The following is a 26,722-nucleotide window of genomic DNA, read 5'->3' on the forward strand; positions in this document are numbered from 1 at the left end:
TTCTTAATGCCCTTGTTAGAGTAGAATCCGCAGTGAGTATCCACTGACTTTTCCAGGGCAAGTAAATAGGGGTTTTATATTCATCTTATAAATGTCTGTCTACTTGTCGTGTTGAGTTTTATACGACCGTATGCTTGCGCGTAGAAATGGTAAGGTTTGTTTAAACAATGATCAGTCGTGTTTAAGTTACACTCCGTTTTGGTTTGCCTCCACACGGTGTGCACCTGGCTGGGTTGTGTGCACACGTACTCCACCGTGTCCATTAACAACCGTCCCTGTGTGTTCACAACGAGACTTGCTGGCAGGATGACACTCTTTAAGAGAGTGTGACTGAATTTTTACTTTTGTTTTTACTTTTAATCTGATGCTTTTTTATTTGGATCTTCTATTCCCACCAGCTAACTTTTTGTCATTTTTATTTGCTAATGTCTTTCCCAGGTCTGCGTCGCATTCAGAATTGCCAACTGCTGAGGGCAAGTATCTGTTTTCCTTTTACCGCTTCTCTATCGTCTCACCCCGACCAGGTTTACATAAGATTTCACTTTTTTGAGAGGATGAGATTATGGAGCCTACCGATTTCTTTTCTGCAGGTTTTCTTTCTGTGAAAATATTAAAACCTAGCTGAGATTCTCGGATGAGCTTTCCCTCATTTTTGAGAGAGAACTGTGAAATGTATAATACTGAAACGACTGTTTGGCTAAAGAAGCAGATTTTTGTTTATTTCTTGTTACCATTTAACAATGAAGATGAGAATTTCCTTTCGTAAAAATCTATTCTCAAACCTCAATTGTTCAAATATTAGAATAGAAAATTCCTGTCCGGACGGAGTTTTGTCTGGTTAAGCGCAGTGGAAATTAGCACCTTTTCACTGAGCAGAGGGATGGGATCCCTCCGAGGGGAAAATACTACCAAGTGTAATTTGGGGTACGTCCATTCTTCTCTTCCAAGGGTTTTCAAGTCAGCCTTGGGAAACTTTTCAGAGATTACACCTCCATTTTTCTCACGATGTTCGGTGTTTATTTTATGGCCTTTTGCAGATGAAGAAAAGGTAGACGAACGAGCCAAGCTGAGTGTTGCTGCCAAGAGGCTGCTTTTCAGGGTAAGGTGCGCCGAGTGCTTGAAGAGAAGCTGTCACCCCGCTCCCCCTGTTCCCTGCGTGGCCCCTGGCTCCCATCTCGCCCTGGCCCGTGCGCCCCTCCACCTCCTGAGCCCCCCCCCCCACCCGGCTGATGTGGCCACCAGCCGACACCGCAGGGGTGTGGACCCATCTCGCCCTGGCCCGTGCGCCCCCCCACCTGAGCCCCCGGCTGATGTGACCACCAGCCGACACCGCAGGGGTGTGGACTTCTGAGAATGCTGCCTGCCTCCCAGGTGGTCCCTCCCAGAGGGCCCTCCCAGGGGTCCTGTAGGGGGACAGAACAGAGACGCTCTGTGGCCCCCGCGCCCTTCACCCACATTTATAAGGATTCCACATTGTTTCTGATCTTAGGAAATGGAGAAATCATTTGATGAGAAAAACGTTCCAAAGAGACGCTCCAGAAACCCGGCCGTGGAGCAAAGGCTGCGGCGGCTGCAGGACAGATCCCACACCCAGCCCGTCACCACCGAGGAAGTGGCCATCGCAGCCACGTAAGTCCCCCTTTGTGACCTCTTGGCCTTGGGAGAAATGTCTTCTTGAAGGAAAAAAAAAAAAAAGATTTAGAGGCTTGTAAATAAAGTGAAGTGATCAGGAGATGGTTTAGTGAGAAGCCAACAGAGAAGTTGGTACTTGGGTATCTCCCTTACTGTGGTCTCTATGAACTTTGTAATGGGATGTGTTGCCTGCTGTATCTCCTAGAAAAACCTAGAGAGGAACTTAAAATTGTTGTTCATCTGTGCATTTTCGAATCATTTTTACAATGGAAAATTTAAAACAGATTTATTTTTTTTAAGTTGTTATTTATTGATTTAGAGAGAGAGTGCAAGCTGGGAAGAGGCAGAGAGAGAGCGAGAGAGCGAGAGAGCGAGAGAGCGAGAGAGAGAGAGAGAGAGAGAGAATCCCAAGCAGGCTCCGTGCTGTCCGTGCTGTCAGCACAGAGCCTGATGTGGGGCTTGAGCCCACGAACCATGAGATCATGACCTGAGCCAAGATCAAGAGTGAGACGCATAACTGACTGAGCCCCCAGAGTGCCCCTAAAACATGAGATTTATACAGTGAACCCCCCACGTACTCACCACCCTGTTTCAACAGTCAGCAGCCGGCCAGTCATGCTCTACCGACATCCTACTCCCTTATCCTCTCCTCCTGCATCGTTTTCAGGCAAACCCCAGATACCGTTTCGTCCATCGCCGATATCCCAAAAAGATAAGGGTTCTTTTTGTTTGTTTTTAAATAATCACCAAAAACCCCAAAATATGACTCAGAAGTTTGATGACTTTCTGTACATGAGCAACATGTTCCTATATGTTCAGAATGGATTTCCCAAAGTAATTCAGAGATCATTGCTTCAATCAAGTGAGAACTTTTATCAGTGTTTTAAAAATTGCTTTTGTGCTTCCCCTGGACACACACACACACACACACACACACACACACTGTTCCTGAAGAAAGGAAGTTCATCTCCTTCAGGGCATGGCCATCCCACGAGGCATCTGTAGCAGCCCACTTCTGTGTACCTGCTGTTTGATCACTTCTTACCCAGCTGTTCCTCAGCCTCCTGGTGTATTTGTGGATGAGTGCTTCATGCATTCATTAGGAACTCATGGCCGCTCAGCTTTTCCTTTTTTTTTTTTTTAATGTTTATTTTTGAGACAGAGAGAGACAGCGCATGAGTAGGGGAGGGGCAGAGAGAGTGAGACACAGAATCTGAAGCAGGCTCCAGGCTCTGAGCTGTCAGTGCAGAGCCCAACACGGGGCTCAAACTCACAGAAGTGAACTCATGACATGAGTGGAAGACGCTTAACCGACTGAGCCACCCTGGTGCCCCATTTTTTTTTTTCATGTTTGAGTGGCTGTTGTAAACTAAGAAGCAACTACCTGTGGGAGTAAAACAGTAAACATAAACCAAAATTACCACCTGGTAAGGGCCCTGAATCTACTTTGATGTGCTTTATAGATCATATGAGTACACTGATTTTTTACAAAATGGATTGAGAACAACATTCCGAAACGTGGGCATTATCTACTGATTTGCTGGTGTCGATATCAGCTTTCCCTTAAGTTATTTTAAAAATCAGGGCATTTATTCTGAAGATAGGGTGAACCCTTTCCAAACTTTCAAAACCTGATCGTACGCCGTTTACTTTGCGTAGCCTGTTTCTTATTTCCTAAGTCTGTAATTGCTCTTCCCGTTCTTTTGTAATTTGCCCCCAAACACTTAGCAAATAATTGCGTGAAAATATTGATTTGCTGTTTCTGAATTTAAAACTGTGTTTTCCTTTAATGCTTCTTTTCTTCTCTCTCCTTACGAACGTTCCTTCTTTGGCAATTGCTTTTAAAGTGAACCTATCCCTGCTTCGTGCTCTGTGACCACCCACCCCGTAATGGCAAGACTTCCTAGTCCCACTGTAGCTAAGAGCCCTGTGTCGCCTGCCAGGTACTGGACAGAAGTAGCTGCATGCAGCCTGAGGGCAAAGGTCCTAGACAGCAGATGCATCTCATGCTCTGAATGCCTGTCATTTGCTTGAGAAACGAGTCAGAGCGACGAGTTGCTCTGGGAATGGATGGCAGTTTGTTTTGTCATAGTGCAAGACTCCGCTAACTCCGTGTAGGCCTGCATGAGAAACCATTTCGCCTACCTGCTTACGTTGTGTGTCGGAACTAGGATCGCACTAACTCACTTACCCGCTTGTTTTGTTTCTGTTTTTCATGATCGTCGTAATCCCTGTGAGATTTCATTCTTCTAAAATACTAGCACTTAATGAAGATTAATAGGCAAATGGGGAGTTAACATGAATGTTGAAATTCCAGTAATACCCCAGTTTTTTAAAAATGCCTGTCATCGTAAAGACATGCTAAAAACAATCCTATAAATTTCTAACGTATAGAGAGACAAGGCCATGACATTTTGGGATTGGGACAATAATAATTCATAGTGTCTGCGCTTAGATGTTTTACTACTAAGTTTTCAGTTGTGGTGTTTTGAAAGTATGTCCTTATGGCATGTAAATATCCGCTCTGTTTTACTGTGAGGGACCAAATCACAACGGCTGAAAGTAAGGTTAGAAGAAGTCACGTGGCAGTACAGATATACGTGTGGCACCACCCAGAAGCAGGGGTCTCTTTGGCGAAGTAGGTGACCATTGCTCTCCTTGATCTGCGTTACCATCCGTTATACCCTGGAACACTGACCCTGCTCTCGGGTCTGGGACAGCTTGTGAATTGGTGATTTAATTGGAGTGCAGACAGGATATACTGTTCACTGGGCTTGGGAATTGGATTTGCCAGTGACATAAACATACATTGTCATAAACCTTCTAGGATCCACAGTGACCAGGTAACGGGAAGCCTTCTCCTCCACCTGAAAGTTGGAGGAACTTATCAGCACCTAATTTCCTTCACTTTTCCAAGTTACTGGTAGAAAGTTATGAGAGAAAATGCTATACGGAAGGAGTGAAAGGAATCTTTAAAATTGAACCATTTGTGTTTAGCTAGTGAAAATCAAAACTCTTGTTTTAAGTTTATTTTTCATTTTTGAGAGAGAGAGAGAGTGTGAGCAGGGGAGGAGCAGAGAGAGCGGGAGGGAGCATCTCAAGCAGGCTCTGTCATCACAGAGCCTGACGAGGAGCTCTCTCTCACAAACTGTGAGGTCGTGACCTGAGCCGAAATCAAGAATCAGACGCCCAACCAACTGAGCCACCCAGGCGCCCCCAAAACCAAAACCCTTTGTTACACATATGTTGTTGGCCGAATGACTATATTATTTCCTAATTCTATAACATGAAAAGAATACCTCTGAACCACATACTTAGATAATGTCTAAATACGCCATCGGTAATGCCTTGGGACTCCCTTTTAGCCTTACTTATTGATACTAACGATACACGTCCCTCTAAGATAAGGCATATCCAAACTGACTTGAGTTCCTTAAAGAGAAAATTCACTTTGTAGAAATAATTCAGAGCTAACGACCTGCTCTTTGTGAGATTGGTAATGCTGGTCTCCCCAGCCTGTTCTGCTAGCCGTGGTCTTAACAGCTAAACGGTGCCCACGCCTGTCTTAAATTTCTGTAGGGAGAAGTCAGCCCTGTTCAAAATTAAGTGACGCTGGAAAGAAAGTTAATATTCACAATTTAGCAGTGGGCTTTTGTTGGTTTTTCTCTGTGTCACCGACTTTTTTATCCCTTTCAGACTACAGGCATCTGCTCACCACAAGGCTTTAGCCAGAGACCAGGCAAACGAGGGCAGAGATTCTACCGAGCAAGGTGAACCTGACTCCTCCACTCTAAGCTTAGCAGAGAAGTTGGCCTTGTTTAACAAGTTGTCCCAGCCGGTCTCAAAAGCTATTTCTACCCGAAACAGAATAGACATGAGACAGAGGAGAATGAATGCTCGCTATCAAACTCAGCCAGTCACGCTTGGAGAGGTGGAGCAGGTGGGTACACTGTGATCTGGTTCCTCGGGGGGAGGGGGGAGGGGGGCTGCGGTTCTTAAAACATAAGAACACAGTGTTGCTCCTAGGTTAGGGGTATAATGAAGGCGATCTACCTGTAAACTGTGTTACCTGTAAGCAACTAGGTAAGAACTTCTTTCCTAAGAGAGATAGCCATGCCAAGTACATTTCTCTTTTTCTGTTTTCCTAATTTGCTTGCCGAAAGCAGCTGGAATGAGTCCTTTCTGGAGAGAAAAAATAGGATCCACAATCTGCTTTCACCCAGATGATTTTGATTAATGAGATGCATTATATAAAATATGTCTAGGGTTGGCTTCCCGCTAAGATAAGCAGTGAAACGGCACCACATGTGGTATTTCAGTCTATGCCAATCCATAAACTGGGATTTATATACACAGTCTTTTTGAATCAGCTTTTTGCATTTTAACTGTGTCCTCGCAGGTGCAAAGTGGAAAGCTCATTCCTTTCTCACCGACTATTAACACCTCTGTGTCCACCGTGGCATCTACAGTCCCTCCAATGTACGCTGGGGATCTTCGGCCAAAGCCATCTGTGGACGACATCCCAGGTGCCACTGACTATAGACTTCCGTCCTCAATAGAAAATTCAGAATCTCCGGTTAGAAGCATTCTGAAGTCCCAAGCCTGGCAGCCTTCAGCAGAGGGTAGTGGGAGCAGAGGAATGTTGAGAGAGTTTGGAGAGAGAGAAAGCAAGAGAGTCTTGACAGGTGGAGATGGTGGCAAAGCGTACGGGTCCTGTGAGGAAGCAGAGCCATCGTGCCCCACCCTTAACAGAGTCTGGGAAGGAGACAGCCATAAGGAACCCAAGGATGCTGTTCCGAGAAGGGGAAGCCTGGAACTAGCTCATCCCCCCGTGGGCCACCTTGGTGACGAACTGAAGGAATTTTCCATGGCTAAAAGCATCACACAGGGGAGCCCAGACTTGAGGGACAGGCAGCCCTTTGAAGAGAAGGTCGGCGTGGAGAATGTCCCAAGAAGGAAGTTTTCACTAAGAGGTACGTTACTGCTCCTAAAGTTTCGAAAACCAACTGGGTTTTTGGTGCCTGTTTTGGCATCTGCTTGGTTGCCTGTGTCTGTGATTATTTTTAACTCAAGTAGGAAGACAGTTTGTAACTAGTATTGCTTACACATCATGGGTGAATCCTCCTCTCCCCACATCTCCCTTTCACATGAATCTGACCTGGATGAATCAATTTTTCAGCAATAAAAGTACCTGGAGCTCTTTCATACATCCTGACAAGGATTCTTGATGACTTTGGGCACATTAACTCACAGAACAGCCTTGTGACCTGCTGGCCCTGACAGTCCCTTTTATGAGTTGATGACCCCAAAAGGGCTAGGTAAGCGCAGGGAATAAGGGCTTGAACCCAGGACTGTGGATTTCCAGACTCTTTCTACAGTCCCGTTATGCCGACTAGGAAGCTCTGTTGCTGGTGGCTTTAGTCCTTCTTTTGCATTTCCATAAAATGATAGCGTGTAAGTTACAGTGCTGGTTTTGGTTTGTGATTATAGCCATTTGAAACAGAGAAAGTATTGCTTTGGAGGAGGAGAAACGTTTTGTAGCGTGTACTTAAAGCTAACATCCTGTGTCTTGCACATAGGAAAAGACACACAGTCACAAAACCATTTGCTGTGTGCAGTAACCCACTGGGCAGTTTGGTTTCCTCCCAGAGTGTAGCCTGCTATACAGATTTGCATAAATCCGAGTGGATTGGGTCACCCCCCTGCGCCCACGGATTGGATTGAACTCCCGGTGCGGGACCGCAGAGGGTGAACAGCTGGAAGAATGTCTCCCTGGAGGAGTGAGTGCTGACTTTGCTCCTCTCCTCCCCAGCGGCTGACTTCGGGGAGCCCGCTTCCGAGCAGACGGGCACAGCTGCCGGGAAAACTGGTGCTCAGGCTGCAACCCCCGTGTCCCGGAAGCAGCAAGAGCCTTCCGAGCAAGCACTGGAGAGGTACTCCAAGAGTCCGGGTGCGATGTTTGCTGCCGGAGAGATCAAAGCGCCAGCTGTGGAGGGCATCCTCGACTCAGCCAGCAAAACCATGTCAATTAAAGAAAGGTAATACGATTTGATGATTGGGAAGTGATTCTGTGGGGGAGGAGCTGGCCGTTTGCTCGTAGAAAAAGATCTGAGTGATGGGCAGGGGTGACGTCGCAAGCCTGGATGCTCAGGGGTGGTAGTGCCCGAGGAGCGCCAGTTCCAGACTCAGATGAGGAAACACAGACATCTGCTTGCATCATTTGTTTGCAGTTCCGTTTGTTTTTTGTTTTTTTGGTTTGCTTTTTTTTTTCTCCATATGAAATTCTTGGACTAGCCAGCGACGGCAGCAGAGATCTTGGCTCTTTTCCCGTCAGACACGTGGCTTCAAATTGAATGCACCCGTGCTTTGTGACTATTTGTGTAAAGTATATGTAGACAGAATGAAGGTAAATCCATATTCGATCTTTGGGATTCGAATCTGAGTTTTGTTTATTCTACAGAAAGTGAAACGGATGACTTTGCTGAAGTGCGTTTAGAAATTTTGTATCAGGTAATAGCGGTGAAAGATTACATGTGAGTGTCGGGTAACACCGTAGCCTCATTTTATTCAAAAGGAGAGTGGAGGATAGAAAGGCTGGGTTTAAATAGGACAGATACAGGGAACCCGAGCTGAATATTTCAGGTCGTATTTTCCTTGTTAACCATTAGCCACCGTGGAATTAAGCAGCAAAAGACGTAATTGTGACAGGAAGACCAACCAGCAGAACCTTCTCTGCGCTTCTCCAATGTGACCGGCACAACCCGCCATGCCCACCCAGACCCTTCCTCAGCACCTCCCACCACTCAGAAGTTCTCTTGCGCTGTCCGACGGTGGCCGCTCTTATTTTTCTGGATACGTTTTGCACTGCCTAAGACTATATATCAAACCAGGATGAATACTCTGGTTTCTCTTCAGATCGTACAAATCTTTCGCCTTTTGTATCAAACCAGGCTGAGAATTGTTCGTTCTGTTTTTCAAGCCGAGCTTTTTGAGCATCACTCACAAAAAGCTAGGCAGATGGAGCCTTTCTCAACGGACAAATTAGTAAGGTTGTTAAATCTTACTTTTGCCTTTACCTGTTTAAAATTCACAGTAGATGCGGGCGCCTGGGTGGCTCAGCCAGGTAAGCGTCCAACCTTCGGTTTCGGCTAGGGTCATCATCTCAGTTTGTGAGCTCGAGCCCCACGTCAGGCTGTGCTTGGGATCCTCTCTCTCCCTCTCTCCCTGCCTCTACCCCCTTCACGCACACATTCCCTCTCTCTCTCTCTCTCTCTCTCTCTCTCTGTCATAATAATAAATAAAACTTAAAAAAAGATTCACAGTTACATGAGACTGCTAGACCAAGACTTAGATGAAGAACTGATGGGGTCAGCTAAGTGAGAGTGACGTCTTGAATCAGGGAAGCTGTCTGGCCTGTGCTTGTGTGAAGTCCTCCTCCTCTGAAACCTGGCCTAGAGAGACTTTGATCCCAGAGATCCTACTCTTGATAATCAGCTGGGTGAGAAGGAGGGGACATCATTTACGGGAATTAACGAGAAATATCACTCACCCACAAGTTCTGGCGTTTTATACATCAGAAAATATCTCTGGAATAAAATCCCCGCGAAACATACCATTATGCTCCCATTTTTCACAGAGGCTCATAAAGTAGATTCTGCGTCTCTGGTGGGGACTTAAGACTTTTGATGTCGTTTTGTGTCTATCCACTATGCAGTAATTCTTGATTCACCTGCCCATTTTTAGTCAGTCTGAGTGTATCTGGGTCTTTCTGAAAACAGTTTTAGTCTTTTTTTTTTTTTAATTTTGTTTAACGTTTATTCATTTTTTGATAGAGACAGAATGTGAGTGGGGGAGGGGCAGAGAGGGAGACCCAGAATCCAAAGCAGGCCCCAGGCTCCGAACTGACAGCCCAGAGCCCGACGCAGGGCTCGAACCCACGGACCGTGAGATCACGACCTGAGCTGAAGTTGGACGCTTAACCGACTGAGCCACCCAGGCGCCCCTGAAAGCAGTTTTAATCTTAATGTAGAGTTCTCGTTTGTAGAAAATATGAGAGACTGTAAAGGCACAGTTGCTTAACCACCCGGACCTCACGGATGTCCAAGTTCAAGAATGGCCGTGAGGTTTCTGTGACCTCCCTGGAAGTGGGTTCAAAACCAGCTGTTGATCACAGGCACCATCTGGCTAGTGGGACACAGAACTTCTCAGTCTCCAGGGACTCCTGACCCCGATCTGTTGAGAACCATGACAGTAAAGAATACTTTTGCTCTTCGGTTTTTTTTAAATAACTGTTTAAAAAAAGGATGAGGGATGGGGCGCCTGGGTGGCGCAGTCGGTTAAGCGTCCGACTTCAGCCAGGTCACGATCTCGCGGTCTGTGAGTTCGAGCCCCGCGTCGGGCTCTGGGCTGATAGCTCAGAGCCTGGAGCCTGCTTCGGATTCTGTGTCTCCCTCTCTCTCTGCCCCTCCCCCATTCATGCTCTGTCTCTCTCTGTCTCAAAAATAAATAAAACATTAAAAAAATTTTTAAAAAGTCAGATGCTTAACCGACTGAGCCACGCAGGCGCCCCTAAATGGAACTTTTAACCCTTACTGTAATTTCTTCTGACTGCCTCGTTTTGCCAAAGGAGGGGTTTGGCTCCCAGGGCCACTAGGGCCCACGCGGGGAACTGACCGGTGCAGGCAGTGGTCCCCACCTTCCCCGTGGTAGGCGGGGTGGCACTGCCGTGCGCTCACGCTGGCCTGCAGGCAGCTAACGTGTGTGGTCTCGCTAGGAAATTGACTGGAGGACACCAGTGCTAGCCGGACATCAGGGGCAGCAAGATTTGCCCCCCTCCTGTGTTAATTTTCTCAATGCACGCGTTCTCGTGGCTCATTTCCAGTTTCACACTCCCATTTCCGACTCTTAAGAAGTAGAGACTGGACTTTGCAGAGTTCCTTTACTGCTTCTGCGAAAAAGCTGCAGCCCCGAGGACGCAGTTCTGGCCTCCTCCGCCTTGTGAATCGTCTCCTTTCTGCTCAGGACGGGGGCGTGCTGAGCCTCCGGTCTGAGGAGCACCCGGGGCCATGTGCTGTCCTCTGCATTTTTCATGCACTAACTACCTCATTAGTGCTGAAGGGAGCCCTAGCAGGGAGCCAGCGTTATCCCCACTTTGTACATAGTCACTAGGACCTAGGAAAGTGTAGCAACTAAGAAATTCCCGGAAATCCTCAATATGCTCCCCTTTTCTAGGGCAGGCTGGAGGTTCAAGCAGACATGCCTAAAGGTTCCTTCTCTTTCTTCGTCTTTGCTGATATCCAGAATATGAAGTTTGAACCGTCACTAACACAAAACTTAGGACACAATCGGCTTTTGCCCCTGGATTAATAAAGTCACGGTTTCGTAACTGCCTAAACGATTTGGGTTTAAATCATCCCTGGCTGGGTACTTCTTTGAAAAACATTATAAATCGAGTAAGTTGTGTGTTCCTTAGGCCTAAAACCTTTGAAACCTCTTCAGAAGTGCGCCAGGCTATTAGAAATCTTTTCCACAGTTACTGAAGCAATGGTATCTGTGTGTTCATATTCAGGAGATTACTAAAAAAGGCAAAAAAGCCATCCTGTCTTGTGAGGGCTTAGCTGAACTCCCGGGAGTGGTGAAGAATGTGCCCCACGCCTCTCGCCAGCCTGCAGAGTCCCCTGCACGCCTCTCCACCCACCCTTGGCCTGCTCCCCACCAGCCAGAGACTGTGTCCATGCTTCCCCGGCAGGGACTGGAGGCTCTTGCTGGAGATTTCAGCCACCAGAGGGCCCCCAGCTTTACGTAAGAATTATGACAGGAGGTGTGTTTCTCCTTTGCAGCCTCCTTTTCTGATCTTTGATTTGTCCCCTTTTGAAAGACACACTAGCTCACTCCTGCGGCCTGCAGACTAGCCAAGACCAAGATCGGATATGAGTCCTAATCGGTGCCGGTCAGTCCTATCTGAAATCTGCCTGGTGCCTGTGATTGTCTGAAACGAGGGGGCATTTTCAAAGGGGGAGGAGAAAAACCACATGAGATTAGGGGCCATGTGGTTTGCCTGTCCCGTATTTGACCCAGCCCGGACTGCTGTGAGCCTGCAGAACCCGTTCTAATCAGGCAGGGCTCTCAGACCAGGGCCGCTGAGCACAGCCACGTCAGGCCAGTGTCCCCCGCTGAGAAAGTGTGGGCTGTGGCAAGACAGGCAGACATTTCCCCCCGGGTGGCCTGGCGAGCACACAGCGCGGTGGCCCCTGGCCAGGCCTTGGGGTTAATAGGCTAACACGGTGCCACTCACTGGGCTCTCCACCTCAGACTAAGCAGATGCCCAGGCTCTCAACATCACAGCCCTGCAAGCAGTGCTTGGACTTGGCGGATGTTACAAGCGCTGACAGTCGTTTGAATTGCATAGGCAGTAATTTATGACATGTGTAGGACCTGACGTTTCACGCCTCGGCCCCTGCCAGCGCATAGCGGTCTCGCCGACTCCGGAGGGTCGTGGGATCGCAGGAGGAGAGAACGTGTTTGGAAAGGTCTCCCGCCCTCCTCAGCTTGTTGAACACCAAGTAGGAAATCCGAAGGGACAGGAATGATACATTTAAGTTTTAGTGCGTGTTATTTGTAAGTTACCCGTCATGTCATTTGCACTCTGCAAGCTAGGGCAGGGTCCAAGTACCCTGTGCGCTGAATCGAACCACCGTCTCTTCCATGGTATTCTGGTTACTCTGTAGTCTTTGGAAACTCCTGATGATGACCCTGCCAGCACTTCCAGAAGTAAGATTTTAGGGTTTTGGAATGGAGGAATTCTTTGAAGGCCATCCCAGGGGGAGAAAAGAACATTATAAGCAAGCCAGAATACTCTGCAGTTTCTAAAACATGAGGACAAAAACATGTCTGGACAGCTAACACACTAATGTAGTGAGACAAGCCACCTATTGGGAGGCAGGGCACCCCTGCACGGGAACCATATCACCCTGCCCCAGTGACGTACAGCCTGACCTCCGTCAACGAAATCCTTGGCCTGTATGTGTACTCGTGCCTTGTCCGTCGCATCGGGGACAATAACCAGTTTCTCTGAGGTTGCTGTGTAGAGCAGTAGAGTGTCAGGTGGACTATAATATAAGCTGGTTATAGATTCCACACTTTGATTTTTTTCTAAGTCGGGTTTATATCGCTCAGAGCAGCCGCTGAGGAAACCATACGGTTACTTGGATTATGTTGTCATTGCTCTGGATTCCCAGGAGCTTTGTTGTGAGAATGTTCTCAAGGACTGTAGTGCATTATTTCCCATAAACCCAACTCACGAGGATGAATTTGACGTTTTAGAATCTCTCAACTCATTTGGAATCAACTCTGATTAAAAAGGTAGATGGGAGGCTGGGTGGCTCAGTCGGTTAAGCATTGACTCCTGATTTCAGCTCAAGTCATGATCTCACGGGTTTGTGAGATCGAGCCCCGCATCGTCAGGCTCTGTACTGACAGTGCAGAGCCTGCTTGGGATTCTCTCTCTCTCTCTCTCTCAAAATAAAAAAACAAACTTAAAAAAAAAAAAAGTAGATGGACAAGATGAATAACGACTGGTCTGTGTCAAAGGTGAAGTAAGACACGGAAGCTGGCTCTGAGACCAATTTGCAAGAATGTCAGGGAGATGAATGTCTCTCGTCACAAGATGGTGAATTGGAAGTACTTCTTCACTTGAGTGTAAGAGAACTGGCATGCCCCCTTTTTGAAAATCTCATTTATAGGGGCGCCTGGGTGGCGCAGTCGGTTAAGCGTCCGACTTCAGCCAGGTCACGATCTCACGGTCCGTGAGTTCGAGCCCCGCGTCAGGCTCTGGGCTGATGGCTCGGAGCCTGGAGCCTGTTTCCGATTCTGTGTCTCCCTCTTTCTCTCTGCCCCTCCCCCATTCATGCTCTGTCTCTCTCTGTCCCAAAAAAAAAAAAAAAACGTTGAAAAGAAAAAAAAAAAAGAAAATCTCATTTATAGACCCTTTGAAACCTTCGAAAGCTCTATGCAAATACTAATTATTTTTTCATGATTTTATTATTTTTGCTCATTAGAATAAAACCGACTCATTCAAAATAATTAGAGAAAAGATGAGTCATTATATACTCTGATGAAAACACCTGAAGGCATTGAGAATTTGTATTTAAGTGCACAAACTAGTCCTTGTAGCATGCAGAGTACTGTCAAACCTCACAGATCACAGCAGGTAGGGCTAACTGAAACCTTTAGCCAAATGGGGCCTGTCTTAGAGAGTACGATTCCTACTCTAATCGCCAATGTGGTTTTTTCCTCCACCACCAAGTGCCTCTGACACCAGCTGGGAGTCCCTACAATTCAACTCAATTCTGATGCTGTGTACCTCAAGTTGACATCAGATCCTACAGGTTAAGTGCTCCGTCCTATAAGACTGCCCCCCAACACACACACACACACATACACACACACACACACACACACACACACACATACACAGACACACTTCAGATGCCAGTGACAGGGCCACGTTGTCACCTGGGCTTTTCACCCTACAGGCTATAGATTGGAGATTCCGGTGACCCGCTCCTTGGGTTTGATTTACTAGAGAATCTCACAGAACTTAGATAAATGTTTTGCTCACTAGATCTCAAGTTTATTATGGATGGATATAACACAAGAAGAGCTAGATGGAAGATCATAGCGCCAGGTATAGGGAAAGGGCGTGGAGCCCCCACGCTCTCTCCAAGCTCACTCCTCTCCCCCACTCTCCACATGTCCACCAACCTACAAGCTGTCTGAGCCCCATTCTTCTGGGTGTTTATAGAGGCATCATTACATAGGTGTAGTCGATTAGATCATTGGCCATTGGTGAGAGATTCCACCTCCAGCCACTCTCCCCTCTCCAGAAGTCAGGGGGCATGAAAGTCCCACCCCTCTAATCAATATTTGTGATTAGAGGCAATCAGTTCCCATCCTTAGGTGCTTCCCCAAATGCACCTGATTAATAGACACCTCTGTCATTCTCATCACTTAGGAAATTCCAAGGGTTTCGGCAGCTCTAGGCCCAGAAAGTTGATGAAAACCAAGTATATATTTCCCACTATAAATCACAGTATCACAGACTGATAAGTGGCATTATATCAGTTTTATAGAATGGTCATTTGAGGTCTTATCTGTCGCATCGTGGAAGGGAAGGGAAGGAAAAGGAAGAGTAAGGGACAGGTCCAGAGTTCGGAGCTTCTGCCCCTTTGGGGGAGTTCTTTTCTTTGTTGCTTACTCTGCGTTATTTGAATGAATGGACAAGTTTAAGGTTAAGGTATGATTGTGTATAAGTTTGTAGATGGAAGTAGATTCTTATTCAAGTACTGGAAAGTTTGCTTTTTTATTTGCTTAGAAAAACTTTTATCGAGGAGCAGAATATATTTCATCCCATCTCCAATTCAAATATTTAGTGGAGTCAGGAAAATTAGTAGAAGGGACCTAAGAGACCATTGAGTCCAGTTCCCAGTATGACCAATATGGAAAGGAGGCCAGGCTACTTGACCAGAGTTCACGGCCAAGCTAGGGTTGATGTGCTGCTTTAAAATATGCAAGTTATGCACGTGCACTAGGATGTTTAAAAGACTTGGCCGGGCAGGCTCTGCAGAGGGCAAAAGGGGTCTAAATCCCTTTTTTTCCCCAGTCTTTAAATTGTTTGAGCATCAGCTCAAATGAGTTTAACGATAACCACATTTTTCCCTTTTATCTTTCCCATGTTTGTCCAACTTAAATGCCCAAGACTGCTTCGTTCATCGTAGGGGAGTGAGCCAAAACAGCCTCATGCTCACGAAAATAGCCTTTCACAGATTGTAGCATCCAGGCAGCTCCGTATCAAGTTACACCAGAGTTGAGCTAAAGTAGGTTAGGTAAAAATCTCAATTAATTAGATTCTTTTTTTGTATGTGGCTTTCCCCAGGAGGAAAGTTGGAGTAATCATTTTTCAAAAATGGGTTTGTAGAGAACAGTTTCTGTATTTAGAAGATAGATTCGAAAGACCAAGTGCATTTGGAGGAAAAGGACAGGGCTTAGAGTACAGGAAGAGAAGAAAATCTTAAACATTTGTTTGCCTTTTATTGAAAGGTACAAGACGATGGTTAATTTTTTATAGCTTTTAGTTTTGAAACCCATTTCTGCTGTGTTTTCTGCAAAGGAGTACCATCCAATCCAGCTGTAGTCATTAAATGCTATTTTACCAAGTGACCAGAAGGGGTCATTAGAGGACATTTTTCTCTGGGGATGGTTACCTTAATCTCTGCTCTCAGGGTAAGGGCAAGGGAAAAACACAGAGATTCCTTTGGTAGAATGATGAAGCATCTTTATCTGGCAAGTGAGATTTCAGGTTTGCATTGTAATCAACTTAAAATTTGGGGGCGGGGTGCATCTTAGAAAAGGGAATGGTTATGTTAATTTTCCAGGCATAACTTACTTCAGGATAAATGAAACGCAAAAAGATTAAAATTCAGTAGCTGTGGTCACGTATTGACCAAAGACTTCTAACTGACCCAAATTATGGTTCTGTTACAAGTAAGAGTGTGGTGCTGAACCCCTTTTGGTTGGCGTGTTTTCCCCTCAGATTAGCACTGTTGAGGAAAAGCGGTGAAGAGGATTGGAAAAACAGACTTAGCAGAAAGCAGGAGTATGGCAAAGCGTCTATCGCCGGTGGCCTGCACGTACAAGAAACGGAACAGTCCCTCAAGAAGAAGGTAATGCTTTACGTGTTCGGGAAAAGCACTCAACTAACATCATGCCTGGACGTGCATCAGATAGGCGAGCATGCATACCTTGACTAATTACCACCCTGTGAAACACTGTCTTGCCTTTTGGGTTCGCACTGTGCACCTGTCACACAGCAGCTGAAATTGATCAAAAGGTAAAGGCTTGAGATGTTATCAAACTGGTGAGAGCACTGCATACATAAGGCGTCCGCAAGCAAGTCCCTACATTTTGAAGTGTGTACTCTTACTTCGGTTTAAAACCTTCCTGAAACGCAGTCTGACTTTACAGTGTTATTAAAACCTTTGTAATGAAAATCTTTAATCGACCACTAGCAGTTTATAAGTTGGCATATCAGATGTGGACTCGAATGCGCCACACTGAGATTTAAAACCCACGCACCCAGAACAAGGACATGACGGTGGTCAGTGCGTACTTATTTTCGTGATCCTGAGCATGTTTTACAGTGAGCCGGTGTGCCTTTTGTTGAGGATGTACAGCAACCTATGTTAACAAGTTTAAATAAAATCAAGTAATACATTGTTATCGATACTGGCAAGCATGTCCTATGGAAAAGCAGTGATGAACTGTTAAATTACGAGTGTAATGATGACCAGCTTTTGACGAGTTAGTGCACACTTTCAAAGTGGACGGTAACTTTCCTGTTGCTTGGCCCTACGATTGTAAATGCATGTGCTGGCTGGAGGCAAGGTGGCCACGTGTGACACGTCCTCTGGCCAACTTCTAGGGTTAAAAGTCTTCAAACAGAAACAAACAAACCACTTCCAACAGGACGATCACCTGTACCTCCTTTAGTTCTAAAACAACTTAGCATCTGTGGCAGAGGGGAATAGTGAATGTGGCCTTTATGCATGCAGAAACTTACATGAAAGGGAAGCATCCATGCAGGACGGTGAGGCAGGAACTCTGATACTCCTTTATGTGGTACCTGTGTGTCTTCATACGTTAGATTGGAACAACAATTTATATTTCCTTTTTTGAGACATATATGATATTAAAGATAATGGCTAAAGACATGTGATTTCAGCCATTTGTAAAGTTCTCCAATTCAGTTGGATATTTAAAAGCATAGGTGTGAAATTTGGATTTCAAGAATGAGATCCTGAAGTGGAAAAGACAGGGTCCTTCGATCGTATCCCTGTTGCCCACAAACTTTATCTAAAAGGGTTTTGAAATCACCGCTTCAAAAGACGTTAACACTCACCTCCTGTTGGTCCTTTTGGAAGATGCAAAGGAGCCATAGGAGCTGACAGTCCCCTATGGCCAGGCGGAAGTTCAAATAGAGCTATCGTGCACATGGCCAGCTAGAGTCCTTGTGAGGAATGAATGCGATAAGAGCCCTATCGCACTGGGGGATTGCGGGAGATTGGGGGATCATTTGAGCTGTGACCACCAGAAGGCTGTGAGCGTAGGGGGTGAGATCCGAACTGCCTCACACCTGGCTAAGGTTTTCAGAAGGCAAGAGTCCTAAGCAGGGTAGGGTAGCCCCTGGGGGTGGAAATGCAGTCAACAGAAGCACTGGGGCCCTAAGTGTGCCTGGGGCCCATGTGTGCAAGGATGTCTCTGGGCTCCTGGACGCTGCAGATTCTGCAGCAGTAGTGAACTCACTATTATTATTCCTCCTCCTCCTCCTCCTCCTCCTCCTCCTCCTCCTCCTCCTCCTCAGTGACCTAGTTCACTCTGGCCTGAGACGGTAAGCTCTTTGAAGTTAAAATAAGCCGATCTATTTTAGGCTTTTGTGGCAGACATTGGGAAATCTCAAGTTCTGTTGAGGTCAAGTGGTTTGCGCATGGCCCCTGATAAGCCCTTGGCTTCTTTTCTTCCCAAGGGCTGGCAGTATATTTCAGTCACACCTTCGCTGGGCTTAGATGTGAGGTGCCTCGAGCCTACTCTGTCTTCAGGCAGTCCCCCCACAGCTGAGGAGTCCTTGGGAGACACCACCACTTGCCGGGTGTCTGAATCCTGCCCCAGAGAGAGAAGGACGTTCATGCTGCCTGGTGCATGCCGATGGGATCTTGCTGCATGGGCTGGATCTAGGCTTGCTGCCGGAGAGCTCTGCAAAGGGGAGCAAGCTCCGGAACCTTCCATCTTTAACACCAAGACAGGAAGGGAGCTGGTTATAGAGTCAAGGCATCACTTGCGGCACAGTTTGTGCATTCATGAAGGGCACATAATTTCTGGGTGCCGATCCTTTTACAGTTTGCCCTCCTCCAGCTTTTGGGTGTCGTAAGCGCAGTCCCACGAGCTGCAGCCTGTGGAAATGCAGAGGAGACAGGAACTAGAGACAGGACTGTCTAGAAATCACAGCCATTGCCCCTCTGAAAATCCTTGCTGTCCAATAAAAATAGAATGTGAGCAACGTAAGTGATCTTAGATCGTCTAGGAACCATGTTAAAAAAAAATGTGAAAGGATGCCTTAAAAATCTGTAAGTGTTTTGTCTCTGTCAAAGAGTTTGTCCTCAAACGAAACCAATCTGTGGTTGCTCTAACCAGCATCTCCTTTGGGATCCTATCTGGTAAGAAAATATTCTTTTAGCCCATGCATAGATTTGGAGAACTAAGGTAGAGTTTTCCTTCCCCTAGTAAAAGACTAGTCATGTCTCAGAGAATCTGTAACTTAATAGGAGTTCTCAGCTTTCCAAATTTATTCTCCCAGAATCAGGATTGATGGTTTGGAGCTTCCGAGCACCAATCGTTTACATGGCTGACTCTCTCATTTCCTGTAACAACCAATCTGGGTTCTTTCTCCTCTTTCTTTCCCTTCCTCTCTCTAGGCCACTCTTCTCTCTTCTTTCTCCCGTTCTTGGTTTAGTCTAGGGCAGCGCTAACCTGACTTAGACATTTTTGCTTTTGCAACATCTATAATGAGTTCTGAAGATGAGAAGGCCATTTGGTTTCTAGATTTGGCCTGGTCCACACTGTATGGAATGTGTGCACCTGAACCTGATCTGGAGACCGTTTCTTCCAGGGTAACTCATTCCATCCAAAGAGCAAGAAAAATAATGCAAAGTTGTAAAAGCAGGAGTCTGTCTGTTACAGCTCAGTTGCATGTATTTATTTTTATCGAGTAATTACTCTAAATCTCAACCTCATTTTGGCATACTTGACCTTAAGGCAGATAGTGAGTCCCATGCATTTTGTTAAGATAATCATCCAGTATATCAGACTTTTTCCAGGAAATGAAATGACTTTATAGACTTTGCCATCACCACCCAGCTCTATGTCTGAGTCACAGATAGGGACTGGATATCCAGCTGCCCTCTATAGTATCAGGTCTGGGGAATCAAGTTGAGACCTATGATGTCCCCAGGGCACGTTCTTGACGATTCAAGGAAGGTAAATCTGCCAATTCAGGGTCTAATTGTCTGCTGCCTTTGAAATTCCAAATCACAATTCAGGAAACAGTCTATTGAAAGGCCTAAGGGAGGAGGGAGAGAAAAGGCTGATGGTATGACCTCCACATTAAAGATTCTCATCCCACTGATGGAATGTGAGTTTACTTGGTGTTTGGGCCACCCGACTGTGTGTGTGAGCATGCGCATGCATCTAATGGAACCCAGGCACAAAATCTTTGAAAATGATTGTGACACCCTTAACCCAACCCTACTCTTCCAGCAGTCCGCAATGTTTCCTATTTGTTTTAACCTGTAGGAAGAAGGAGGATTTGCAGATGATAGTGCCATTTCTAATCTGCTTTGGGTAAGCCTGACTCTAACATAGGTGTCCTCTAGATGACAGCCAGAATTCTACGTCTACCTCACCACATGTAATCTCATCAGTGATGGTTCCCTCTGAGGCCCTCGTGTTTGGTTTCTTACCCCGAGGCAAGATGCCACCTCTATCCAGAGGAGAGAGCTATCCTGTTACTTTATTTTTTTTTTTTAATCATAGAATGAAAAATTGGAAACGACTTCAAATGAGATATTTTACATTAAATGCTAAAGCTGTCCATTAAAGTCCTGGTTCCCCTCTCCATAACCGAGTTATCATATAAATTGCAGGAATCTTGTCGTTAACTCATTTAATTACAGCACAGACCTGACTCGGGTGTATTTACTGTGCTCGTATGGATTTATGTTAGCATTCTAAGAAGACAAACGGGCAGGACTCTCTTGAAAAGAGAGCTGAAATTGCAATGAGTAAATTAACATTCTGTCCAAGAAATCCTTGTTTTTGTCTCTCCTTTTCCCCACCCTGCTCTGATAAACCTTCTCTTTTCACCTCTAATCCTCTTGCTTTGCTCTATAGGAACCTGTATATGCTTCTACTTATTCTCCTGCTATACCTGCTGCCCATAAATACCTGTCTTTTGTATCTATTAATCAGGTGAGGAAAAGCCTACACATTTTAAGCCTCATTGCAATTTCCGAGCAGTAGGGAAGAACTTGTTTCGTTTGGAGAAGTAACTCCCTTGCAGCATTTCGGTGTGCGTGTTTGTGCGTGTGTGTGCGCGTGTGAGAGAGAGCGAGCGAGAGATGCGGGATCAGTTCTTCATATATTTACAATCTGTCACACATTTCACATCCTTGAGTCAGACTCTTAGACTTGGTGGCATTAATTCACCTCATAATCACGGAACTGGAGTAAGAGGAAAATTCCCCCTTTTAATCTCCAAGCATTATATTCTAAGTCAAGTCAGGAGCCTAAGGAACGTACCAGAGTGTTCCGGCTCCCACTCAGGAACCCTGCCATCTTGCTTAGCTTGGTAAGGGAAGGTGTGGTGGAGGCAGTTGAGTGTGGACGGGCCTGAGAGGAGGACAGAGCAAGGAAGAGGCTATTCTGACAGGAACTGCTTGCAGTCATCGCCTGAAAGGAGGAAGCACAGACCTCCTGCCCCCTTACCTTCTGTCTTCACAGTACCTCATCTGAGCCCCACCCCAGAAGGGAGACCTGGCTTGGGCTGAATAATCCTGCTGGTACATAATACATGATGATGTTTAAAGCCAGAAATACCAGTGGTTGGTTTTTATTCCCCTTGGAATGTCCCTGGTGTCAAAATAGCTGTGAAAAGTGCCTGCATCCGCTTCGTCACGAATCCAAGATTCTCGCCTCCAGCTGTCTGAGGGAACTTACCTAGCCATTTCCCTCTGCGGGCCTCCGTCTCCTCATCGGAATGGGGACTTTCAGACCTCTCAGGCGTCCTCCATCTAAAAATCTCATGACTATACTATACTGTTCCGTTAGGACTAGTGACGACAAAACAGGTCTTTGAGTGAGAGGCACAAAGACCTCATTGCAAATACGAGAGGGACAGAGTGCTGTCAGAGAGAGGTGCCTGGTGAGCCCTCATACTACATCTTGACATCTTCACAATGGAATCTGCCCATTTTTCTCCCCAAGGCAGCCTCTTCCTTAACTCTCCTAGGCTCTTCCGGAGTTGAGAATGCTGATCTGTGAGAGGCCAGCCCCACACAGACAGCAGTGTCCACCCCAAAAGACAGGCCGAAATCTGGAGCAAACCTGCCTTTCTGTCACTAAGGGGGAGCAGGGATGGATGATTTCTTCTAAATAAGTCATATTAAACTTTAAAAGAAAAGGTGTATCATTGAACTCTTTAAATATAAATTTTGTATATTACACACACACACACACATCTATACACTTTTTAAATAAACTTTATTTTTTAAGGAGTGTTAGGTTCACAGCAAAATTGAGCCAAAAGTACAGAGATTTCCCATATACCTTCTGTGCCCCCCCCCACACACACACACACATAGCCTTCCCCACTACCAACATCCCATACTAGAGTGGTACATTTGTTAAAATGGTTGAACCTACATTGACACGTCATTATTGCCCAGTGTCCATAGTTTACATCTGGGTTCGGCCTTGGTGTGCATTCTCTAGATTTTGACAAATGCATAGTGACATATATCCATCATCAATTACAGTGTCATATAGACTAGTTTCACTGCCCTAAAAAACCTCTGCACTCCATCTGTTTATACCTCCCTCCCTCTGATCCTTGGCAATTTCTTTACTGTCTCTGTGCTTTTGTCTTAGAATGTCATATCGTTGGAATCATTGAGTTGGTTTTCAGACCGGCTTCTTTCACTTTGTAATATGCATTTGAGTTTCTCCATGTCTTTTTATGACTTGATAGCCTGTTGCTTTTTAATCCTGAATAATATTCTCCCCGGATGTACCACAGTTTGTTTGGTTAAAAATATGGAACACTTCACGAATCTGTGTGTCATCCTTGCACAAGGAGCCATGCTAACTTCTGTGTATCGTTCCAATTTTAGTACATGTGCTGCCGAAGCGAGCACGTACCACGGTTTATTTATCCATTTGCTTGCTGAAGGGCATCTTGGTGGCTTCCAAGTTTTGGCAATTATGAGTAAAGCTGCTATAAATATCCATACGCAGGTTTTTGTGTAGCTATAGATTTTCAACTCATCTGGGTATCAAGGAGCACAGTTGCTGGATCATATGGTAAGAGTATGTTTAGTTTTGTGAGAAACTGCCAGATTGTCTTACAAAGTGGCTGTACCCAAGTTTGCATTCCCACCAGCGAAAAAAACCCCAGAGTTCCTGTTGCTGCACATCCTTCCCAGCACTTGCTCTTGTCAGTGTTCTGGATTTTGGCCATTCTGATGGGTGTGTGGTGGTATCTCACAGGTGTCTGAATTTGCAATGACATGTCACAATGACATATGATTTGGAACACCTTTTCATATGCTTGTGTGCCACCCATAGATCTTCTTTGGTGAGATGTCTGTTCCGATCTTTGCCCGTCTTTTAATCGGTTGTTTTCTTATTGTTGAGTGTTAAGAGTTCTTTGTATATTTTTGGATGACATTTCTTTATCAGATGTGTCTTTTGAAGATATTTTCTCTCAGTCTGTGGCTTGTCTTCTCATTCTCTTGACAGTGGCTTTCACAGAGCAAAGGCTTTTTCATTTCAGTGAATTTCAGTTTATCAATTCTTTCATTAGTGTTACATCTAGAAAGTCATCATTGAATTCAAGGTCATCTAGAGTTTTCTTCTATGTTATCTTCTACAAATTTTATAGTTTGGCATTTTACATTTAGATTTATGATTCATCTTGAGTTAATTTTTGTGAAGGATGTAAAGTCTGTGTCTAGATTCTCTTTCTTTCTTTCTTTCTTTCTTTTTTTTTTTTTTTTTGTTTCATGTGGATGTCCAGTTGTTCTAGCACCACTTGTTGAAAAGACCTGTCTTATGTTCACTGTATTGCCTTGGACTTTTCACAGATTAGTTGAGTATATTTATATGAATGCATTGCTGGGCTCTTTCCCTCCCCCCCCACCTTTTTTTGAGAGAGAGAGATAGAGAGCAAGTGAGGAAAGGGCAGAGAAAGAGGGAGACAGAATCCCAAGCAGGCTCCATGCTGTCAGCAAAGAGCCCGATGTGGGGCTTGAACCCACAAACTGTGAGATCATGACCTGAGCCAAAGTCAAGAATCAGATGCTTATCAACTGAGCCACCCAGGTGGGATTGATCTATTTGTTTGGTTTTTTCTTGATTACTGTAACTTTACAGTAAATCTTAAAATCAGGTAGGGTCAGTCCTCCAACTTCATTCTTCTCCTTCAATATCGTATTGGCTATTTTGGATCTTTTCCCTCTCCATATAAACTTTAGAATCAGTTCGTCAGTATCCACAAGGTGACTTGCTGGGATTTTTATTGAAATTGTACCAAATTGTAGGAAGAACTGGCAGCTTCCAATCCATGAACATGGGATATCTCTCCATATATTTTTAAGTTTTAAGAAAAATGCCATTTACCACAGGTAGTTTATGTTTAATCACTTCAACATTAAAATAGGCTTAAAAATCTATATTTTTGTATCTTGACAACTTTCCCAGATAAATATTTTATGTACCAACCTTTTAGCATTAGCTCATCAGTGTTCTCTGAGACTCCTTTCCTCCTGCAGTCCTGGTATCTGTGTTCACTAATGCAGAGCCTCAGAAAAGAAAACAGAGCATTACAACAGCACACACGTTCTGTCTAAATGGACTATTTGTCTCTTTGTTGGGCTTTAACACACATTTCCTTCTTCCTCACATGCCTCCCAACTGTACCAGAATAAGATTTCCCTGTATCCCCCTCCCTTCATCTTAGTCCCTGGTAGATGTGGCAAGACCACGTTATGGTTACTTTGAGGTCTAAGCCTAGTTGTGGTCTTTTTCATATTTTGTTCAGGCCACTTGAGGCTGCATGCGCTAATGAGGTACTGAAATCACCAAAGGAAGGGGCAAAGTCATATTTCTTTTAACAGTACACAGAATTCGAAATGGTGATAGCATTTTTTAAAAGCAAGAAGTATTGATTTGTTACTTTGCCTTATTTTTACTACTTCATCTGTGCTCTTATAATTTCTTCCAACACTATAGTTTAACTAGATGTGAATAAGATAAAAATTTAAAAGCCAGATCACAGTATTTCCTAACCATGAAGCTCTCTAGTTGTGTTAATGGGAGAGTAGTAATCCTATTAAAGCGTGGTAGATCTGTTTCTTACGTTATCACCTGTCAGCAACATGTGGGAAGATTTGTACTAGGCATTTTCAGTAGGTATACAGAATAGTGCCATAACCTGAAAACATTCTTGCAGATTGACTCTTTACATAATTTCAAGCTGTGTACTACCAAATCTCTGTCCATCCCTAAGACCTGCCTTGCTTCCCAACTGTTTCGCTTGTTACACTGCCTTCTATACACACACACACACACACACACACACACTGTTCCTTCCCCTCCCTGTCTCCATGTCTGGGCACCACCTTCATGGGATCTGCATTTGAAAGAGTGAAGGACAAGGCAGGTGGGCTTCTATTCCTTTTCTTCCCCAATTCTCTCACTATTCCAGCCAATCTACACAAGCCTGGAAAATGGTGCAATACTTATTAGGATACAATACTACGCCCTTCTCTAAACAAGGAAAAAAAACTTAGAAGGGAAAACCAAGACAAGACAGTAATGAAATTTAAAGCTAAAAAAGTAAATGGACAAAGATGTGTATCTTGTTTTCACATTTTGAGTTCAAAGTTTAATAGCAACTTTTGAGAAACTGTATTTTTTCAGTGAATCAATAAGCTGTATACCCCATTAGAGCCATCTGAAGTCAGATAAAGCAAGTAGGGACCCTAAACCTACTGGCAAAGTTAAAATAAAACTTTTAGAGAGGCAAAAGCTTTTACGTTTAATCTTAATTTTGAGAAGGGAGTGGAAAAAAAATACTCCATAATAAAGATACGGCAAACTGCTGGAAGCTTTAAGTCCTACAACAGCTGTATCATTCCAGGGCTCATATCCACCACGTTCTTCCAGAAGCTCCAAGGGAATCTGAGTGCTTTGGGAGATGGAGTTGTTGATTCGGGGATGCCATTTTTTTGAGTCATGAACCACACCCAGGACTTTGGAGATGTGTCACCAAGTTCACCAGAACTGGTGATATCTGGGTCTTTGGAGAAGCAAACTTTCTTGGTGCTTCATATGCTTTTTCGAAACGCTTTAAGCCAAGTGCTATATTGATTTGATTAAAATTCATTCCTGAAACTTCATTTTCAAAGAAAACGTATTATCTTTTGTGAATTTTGACGAGGTCTTCCTGGCATAGTTTATTTAATAAGGGTATGTGATTGAGAGACTTCCTTGGAATGAGGGTCATCCCCCCAGTCATGAGTGGGAAAGTGAAGGAAAAGGCTTTTTAACTTTTGGATAATATTTTATTTGGATAAAATTTAAAACTGATAAAAAAAAAGTTACTGTGATAGGGCACTGTCATCTACTCCTTACCAAAGCCACCAACTGTTGGCACTTTCTGGCTGCCCCCATTCATGTCTCCTTTCCTCCCTCAACCCTAGCCCCCACTGCTGACTTCCTCCTGTCCCCTTCTGTCTCCTATACGTATACATGATATAGATAGATAGATAGATAGATAGATAGATAGATAGATAGTTTGGGCTACCCTAACACTATATACTGAGTGGCTTATAAACAGAAATTGATTTCTCACAGTTCTGGAAGCTGAAAGTTCAAGATCAAGGTGTCAGTAGATTCAGTGTCTACTGAGAGCCCTCTTGCTGGTTCTTGGACGACCATCTGCTCCTCACATGGTGGCTGTCCTCACATGGTGGAAGGGGCAGGGGGGCTCTGTGGGGTGTCCTTTATAAGGGCATTACTCCTCTTAAGGAGGGCTCCACCTTCATGACCTAACTCCTCCCAAAGGCCTCACCTCCTAATACGTCACACGGGGGCTTAGGTTTCAATGTATGAGACTTGGGGGCATATATTCAGTCTGGCTTACTTCCATAACCACAGTAATGTGATCCAGATGAGGACATTCAACACTGATGCAATGTTTAAT

General features: G+C 44.9%; 1 protein-coding gene and 1 non-coding gene across 2 annotated transcripts in view; one reads left to right on the top strand and one right to left on the bottom strand.

The window, feature by feature from the left end:
• The window catches only part of SVIL (supervillin), an 87,296-nt gene that overhangs the window by 24,080 nt on the left and 36,494 nt on the right, over positions 1-26,722 (top strand). The window contains exons 5-11 of the mRNA XM_047064863.1: positions 439-473; positions 1,038-1,099; positions 1,490-1,629; positions 5,329-5,572; positions 6,032-6,605; positions 7,445-7,670; positions 16,223-16,352. Of these exons, the coding sequence (XP_046920819.1) occupies positions 439-473; positions 1,038-1,099; positions 1,490-1,629; positions 5,329-5,572; positions 6,032-6,605; positions 7,445-7,670; positions 16,223-16,352 (1,411 nt within the window). The remainder of the gene's footprint in view (positions 1-438; positions 474-1,037; positions 1,100-1,489; positions 1,630-5,328; positions 5,573-6,031; positions 6,606-7,444; positions 7,671-16,222; positions 16,353-26,722) is intronic.
• On the bottom strand, positions 22,546-22,652 carry LOC124502744 (U6 spliceosomal RNA). Its single transcript, XR_006960007.1, has one exon. It is a non-coding gene; the product is annotated as a U6 spliceosomal RNA (small nuclear RNA).

Source organism: Lynx rufus, unplaced genomic scaffold (genome assembly GCF_022079265.1).
Source record: "Lynx rufus isolate CCGP_SWC_20201006 ecotype Redwood Valley unplaced genomic scaffold, mLynRuf1.p SCAF_7, whole genome shotgun sequence".
Classification (NCBI taxonomy): Eukaryota; Metazoa; Chordata; class Mammalia; order Carnivora; family Felidae; genus Lynx; species Lynx rufus.